General features: G+C 33.7%; 1 protein-coding gene across 1 annotated transcript; it reads right to left on the bottom strand.

Annotated features, from left to right (window-relative positions):
* Window positions 1-5,409: 5,409 nt before the first annotated feature.
* LOC149374828 (uncharacterized) lies at window positions 5,410-6,392 on the bottom strand. The gene is made up of 4 exons (XM_089590653.1): window positions 6,314-6,392; window positions 5,970-6,046; window positions 5,683-5,811; window positions 5,410-5,634 (listed from the first exon to the last, which is right to left on the bottom strand). The coding sequence occupies exons 1-4, from the start codon at window positions 6,390-6,392 to the stop codon at window positions 5,410-5,412; spliced, it is 510 nt and encodes a 169-aa protein (XP_089446779.1).
* Between the last annotated feature and the right edge of the window lie 218 nt (window positions 6,393-6,610).

The following is a 6,610-nucleotide window of genomic DNA, read 5'->3' as shown; positions in this document are numbered from 1 at the left end:
CAATTTCATTATCAGCGACCAAAAATACCCACTAAAAGGCATTTTTTCAGTGCAATGTCAATTCAATTTTTTTTTAGCCAAAAAAGGCCTTTTTGGGCTGAAAATGACACAAATACCGCAGTAAAATACATTATTTTAAAGTTTAGACCTTGAAATACTAGAGAGTAACAAAAAAACCTATTAGAAGACATTTCTGGAAAAAAACATTAATTTTTTTTCTTGGGGGTTGGGGAGGGGTAGTTTTAATCTTTACCCCTCCCTCAATTTTGTACGTAATACCAGGGTCAGTGCTGATGAATATAACTGAAGGTCTAAGTAACACGTAGAAAAAAAAATTTTTTTAAATCGGTGCTGTTTTCTTGGTTTCCATATTTTCCGGATTATTTACTCCACTAATGGTTTAGATAGCTTAGGGAACATATCCATACGACGTGACTAATTTTTTATCATTTTTTACACCCCTCCCCTCCCTCGAGGACCATCCGTAGCATACTTTAAGACCCCCCTCCCCTTCAAGTTTTCACGAAGTGATTTATTTTAAAAAATTTTTGGCAAATAGAAAATTAAAAAAAAAAATTAATTTTTCTCATATCTATAAATTTGCTTTTATTCAAACGGCGATTGCCGCGTATCACCAAGACTGTACAGTTAAGTATACTCATACTTATCAACAAGAAAAAATTTATATGAAAAAATTATATGTAACAGTATTAAACTTATAAAAACAAAACTTTTGTTTTTTTATCGACGATTACATGTTATACATCTACGTTATCCACAACCAACAGGTTTTCAGCATCAATCCACTCGGACACATTGTGGATCACAGGTGGGCTAGTATCGAGAGTTTCCTCTAGAATAATTTTCTCCTCATCGACAGCTTCGACATCAATCCACTCCACGCTTTCATTCACGACACACAAAACCTCCTTTGGTCTTCTGAAAAGGATTTTCAGTGATTGCACGCGAGACACGTCGATGGCAACACCATGTACGTTTTTCAGATGATTGTTCGTGGAACATTTTAAGGCGAAATAAAGTCCGCAAAAGGTGCACGTCCTCCCGACAATATCATCTTTAATAGATGGACAATACGTGTCGTAAGGTATTTCTCTTCCCTGTGAGAGATCCGGGCGTAGTGTTATGCTTTGCCTCACTAGTAATGATGGAAAAATTTCTGATCCGACTTCGCTTGGGTGTGGTATACGAAAAGGATTTTGTAACATCGGAAAGGGTGCTGCTAAAAAGCCTTGGTATAAAATATTTTTTAGTGCACTGTGGTGAGAAGCGCAGCAAGAACTATCGTCGCACTTCATTATTTAAAGGAAATATAGGCCCTCGTGAACGTGACTTGCATACCAATTGTCAGAAACTTGTGTTACTCTGGGGAGAACTTCCCAAGGAGGTACATATTCAGCTACCACGTTGTGACTTTCAATGACCATCTGAGACCAAATCTCAACCAATGTTTCGCCTAAAAAAAAAATGAAATGAAATATGTAATTTAAAATTCAAGTTTTTATATTTTAGAGAAGACTATATTTCATTATCATAAAATATACCTACGTGTTGAAAGTTTTCCAGTTCTAGCTCGCTATCGATGGTTTTCCCTTGAGAATTGAGATGTGACCTGTAATGTTTGTAAGGAAGGACTATCGTGGATAGTTCACGGCTCAAGGGTGACATCCTTCGCTCAACTCAATTTTAAGCCGATCGATCTGGTGCATTAGTAAACGCGAAGAGCCCATCCAAACCGTTCTCTTGAAAGTGCGATATGCAGTGAGATATCCCTTTTTTGTAGCACAGGTTCTCCTTTGGCCCTCTGTCCACTGATAAAATCATAACAGGCTTGACTTTCCCATCTTTGCCTAAGGTCAGACTTTTAAAATCATCTTAAGCTAATAGTTTAATGAGGTCTTTCTCGTGAGTTGTTGCTGTCGATCTGCTATGTTTTCCACTTCGGATGGCTATATACGTTGGGCCAGAATATGTAACGGCTTCTTTTCTACCCATGCAGTTTTTTTTATTATAATGCCAGCGTATACCGAAAGAGTTAGCTGATATCTTTCTCCAACTGCAAAGTCGTGGTCATCGAACCGTACTTTATAACTCAGGTGCATTAAAACGGGTGCCCCTACTTTTGCAGCTGTTTTTCCTATCGGAACTTTGTCCTTGTCATTTTAAGATAGAAAAAATACTTTTTCAGGCCCGAGTGTAGATGCAAGTTCTTCAAGGGCCATTGGCAGTGGCCTTGCAGAAATTTTGATCAGCGTGATCCCGGTGTCTATCTGTCTATCTAAAATACTTTGGGATCAGTCTACGGTACAACTCTTGTTGACTTGTTCGACAACTGCACGTTTGAAAGTTACGCTACTACTTATTGTTTGTGTCTTGAAGGTGTGATCACACAAATCGTAAGGTCACAATAAAAAAATACGCGTAAAAACGATACTTTGAGTACAATCACAACACTACTGACTAACCTGTCTAACCTGACAACAAATGTCAGTTTTATATCAACTAGCGTCTCGGCAATACACTGAGTCGGCATATGTGCGTTAGTGTTGCCACCTGTAAGAAAAAAAAGCACTTAACGCTGCGCGCCATAATTTGAACGTAACACGAAAAAGCATGAAATTCTCCTAGAAGATAGTGACTACGTGACAAATACCTAGACCCCCCTCCCACCCCTGTGACTAAGCGTGGTTTTTTAAAGAACCCCCCCCCTAAATGGGTCACGTAGTATGGGTATGTTCCCTTAACACCTATCTTTATCATGGTAACATAAGTCGTTATTTTGGTTGAGCTGCAAATAAACTTTCAGGCAATTTGAGTAGCTTATTTATTAAAAAAAACTTTAGCTTAAATTGAATTTTTAAGATATCCTTCCGTGTAAAAAAAGATGTTCTTACTATGCATACCTTTACCATTTCAAGAATTAAATGTACATCTCTTTATTATTACATTAAGTCGGTACATTTTAACAATAGTTTAAAACAAATAATAAACATTAACTAATAATAAATAATATCGCTAACTAATTCCAAAAACTTTTGCAAATTTCAATCAATTTTGTGCTCATGATTCGAAGAATGGTTTGGCGATCTTTAAATTTCCAGTCATCCTTTTCATGCGTACAGTGTTATACAATCTGAAATAACTACTAATGAAATTGACACAGCAGAAACAATGTTTGAATTACTTACAGATGAAATAAAAACTTTATGTAGACTTCAAAAGGCTATTATAAAGGGGAGATAGCGATTAGTATCGAATGTAAGGTTCGATTATATCAAATTGAACATGAGATCTTATAAAACGTGCTGAAGTTAGTCGTAAGACTATAGATGTCAAACTAACCTTTGGCACACATTGCGCACCCTTCGAAGCTAATATTCTTAGAAAGTCCATGAACTTAGACATTTCGCCATTTTCGTCAAAAAATAGAGCCCATTATAGGCTTGGTCAGCACATCATTTTGAAGATGGAAATGGTTATAATATCAATATAAATCACGGACAATGATTCAATCAAAATAATAAATATTTCTTATGTTTTAAAAAATAGTATTGAAGAGGACTTTACTTATGAAGAGAAAATTGTACCGGTATCGTACTTGGTCGTGCAATAACAGTTAAATTAAATGATAATGAACTAAAGCAGTTGAAATATTTTATCGTTGCTAATAATTTAATTATTGAAAAAAGTAAAGGAAAAGTTTATTCAATAGCAACAATAAAAATTGGTTTATACACTTTAAAGTTATATACAAGACAGAAAAAAAGGAATAATTCAATCATATGTTGAATAAACAAAAAATTACGGGAACATAGAATTTTTTATAAGAACCAATGGCTCCATCTATGTGTTTGTGTAAGAATTTATTTATGATTGCAATAAGGTCACGATAATTCACCCACAAGTAAAACTTAGTTTGTGCGATAAAAGTGTACTTGTACGAAAAACCTATAATTTAAATACCATTTTATTACAAGAAATCGGAAATAAGGTCTTATTTTTCAATAATTGTATTTGTTTACCACCAAATATATGAACAATTTATATGTTATTTACGTATGGATTATGTATAAATTATGTGTAGACTATGTACACTCAATTCCATAAATAGTCTATACATAGTCTACTATGTATAAGCTATGCATAATAAAAACATGTTCCTTTTACATGGGCTTAGTAGTTTCGTGTAAGATATCACATCGAGAACTTTTTTACGTTTTACGCAAGTAAAGGTAATTTTAATCAAAATTCAAGATAAAATGAAAAAAAAGTCATGCGTCTCAATATAGTATGGATCTAAATAAAAAAAATCGTTCTTATCACTTCACAATAAGATTGGTAACTGATCTATAGAATAAAATTTTTTGAATACTATAAGAAAACGCTTAATACGGTACTTTCCCTAGTTTACTATTTAGTTATCAAACAGTTATCCTAGTTTTAGTTAACTGTGTGATGCAAAGTTCTATACGTCATAGTAAAAAAGGCGATCCCTAAGCAAAGAATAGTTTACTTTTTATCACTTACCAGTTTATTCTGAATTCACAAATTCCAAAACTCTACTCTTTAATGGAACTACATAAATACAATTTTCCTGTTCGTCCGAATATATCTTATAATACTTTTTCCTCATACAAAGTATCTCAGAAATTAATCAACCTCATTTTATTTAACACACAGTTTGTATCAATTTACAGTATAAAAAAATTCTATTGACTTAATTTAAATTTGTGTTGCGTATGATAAGAGTAAAAAATGTTGATGATAATTTTTAGGTAGGATGCCTTTTAAAATAATAGGAAAATAATCAATAAGAAAAAATCTAATTCCAGACGGCTTATTATATTTTCGATACTTCAAAGGTTTTGGAGTTCTTGCAGCATAGACTGGTGGTGAAATTTTAGAAATAAATTCATCAATAATATCACTTTGCTTTTTTTTTACGTAAAACGGCATTTCATCGTTAGTTTGATTGAACCATAGATCCATAAGCATTGTCATGACACCTGATAGTACATCGTGCATGTAGTCTGGTACCAATGATTTTGAAATATGAAAATAAAGTATTGTACATACTAACGTACTGTCTTTTACGCCATTCATGTGGTTAACATTATTATGAATAGCTTGTTCCGCCTGCAGCATCATTTTTTCCTTTGTTTGTAAAACAGGAGAGTAGTTAAGCGGTGAGTACAGTCTGCGATGTCCATTTCTAGTTTTGCAAGTAATACCTGGATGTTCGCATAAACTGCAGCCAAACTGTCCATTATATTGCATAAGATTCTGAACCTTGGCTCTTGCAGGGCAATCTAATATTGCTATAGGTACGATAACAATGCTGTGTTCCTTAGTTTTTGTTGATTTGTTGACCCAATCTACACCCGTTTCGAATTAATCTTTTAAAGCTTCCGTGAATGGTTTTAAGAAGGTATTCATGTTTGGTTTTGATTCAGTGCTGTAGTAAATTCCTGCCAAAAACTGATAATCTCTTTTGCATTTCGGAGGTATATTCAATACTTGAGTTTGGACAGGCCAAATTTCACCTTTTGAGCTTTTCGAAACAGATGCCCCATCTGTGTTCCATAATAAGCATACATCAAATTCTTCTTCAAGAGTCTTTTAAAAAAAATTTAAGTATTGTTTTGATGAGGTAAGGTCACATACATAATTTTCATCGTTAATAATCTCAGAGCTATGTTTTTTAACTAATGCGCTTAGTTTTCTCGTTTCAAAAGCGTTTTTAAGGCTCTTTTTCAAATCGTACTCGACATAAAATGCATTCACATTAGAACTCTGACATTGTTCACAAATTCTTGTTGGTTTTTATTACTAATAAACTTTCCTAAATCTTTATAAACTTGATGCTTTTTGACGATTTTATAATGCGGTGGTAGTAGTGAAAATAATAACTTTCTAAATTTGTCATTATTTTTTGACAAGTTGATAGGTTAAGGAAGAATTGAATCTATCAAAACCATTAAGTACTCAATGCATTTTTTTGACAAACCATTATTTACGAAAAATTTTTCTTAATAACGAAATAAATAAAAAATTGTATTGTCACGAGAATAAAATTGTTTTGTACCTTTAGTTTAAAGTAGGTGGTTATCTTTGAAGTGAGAGAAACTCTGAGTGATTTTATGATTGAGAAAATACTTTGTGCCCCACAGTAAAAAAATTATTTTTTACCCACACGTGTGCAGCCTGGTACTGCTCTGTCAACGTTTGTGGGGTGATGTTGGTTTTTACATGATTCTCTTCCACCTTCAGTCTGTTTAGATATTAGTCTACATACGATAAGCCACTATAATATAGGTATATCCGGACGGGCTGCTGTCACTGACAACTAATTTTACCGTACTGCCTGTATGCATGCTAAACTGCTGAACTGTATGCCAATTGAGATAGTTATTATGATACTTAATACATGTATTGATTAGCATGAAAGTTACAGGCAGCATCTGCTAACAAAAAAAATATTGTACGCAGCTCGTGACTTAAATGGCTAATGATTTATTTTACGGACCTAGTTGCACTTTATACTGTAGCTTAGTGGTATTGCAATGATTTCTCGTTTCGTGATTTGATCACC

This window comes from Copidosoma floridanum, unplaced genomic scaffold, assembly GCF_036245765.1.
Source record: "Copidosoma floridanum isolate Cflo_tuat_1 unplaced genomic scaffold, Cflo_Japanese_pri ptg000013l, whole genome shotgun sequence".
NCBI classification, from domain to species: domain Eukaryota; kingdom Metazoa; phylum Arthropoda; class Insecta; order Hymenoptera; family Encyrtidae; genus Copidosoma; species Copidosoma floridanum.
Note: the sequence above shows the minus strand (reverse complement) of the source record. Positions and strands in the feature narration are given on the sequence as shown.

What these genes read in the sequence shown, in the direction of transcription:
- LOC149374828 (XM_089590653.1), bottom strand. Translation starts at nt 6,392, where the DNA reads ATGCATACAGGCAGTACGGTAAAATTAGTTGTCAGTGACAGCAGCCCG. An exon ending in TGATAGATTCAATTCTTCCT is followed by an intron (nt 5,812 to 5,969) that starts TAACCTATCAAC and finishes GAACAATGTCAG; the next exon opens with AGTTCTAATGTGAATGCATT. An exon ending in TTATTAACGATGAAAATTAT is followed by an intron (nt 5,635 to 5,682) that starts GTATGTGACCTT and finishes TTTTTTTAAAAG; the next exon opens with ACTCTTGAAGAAGAATTTGA.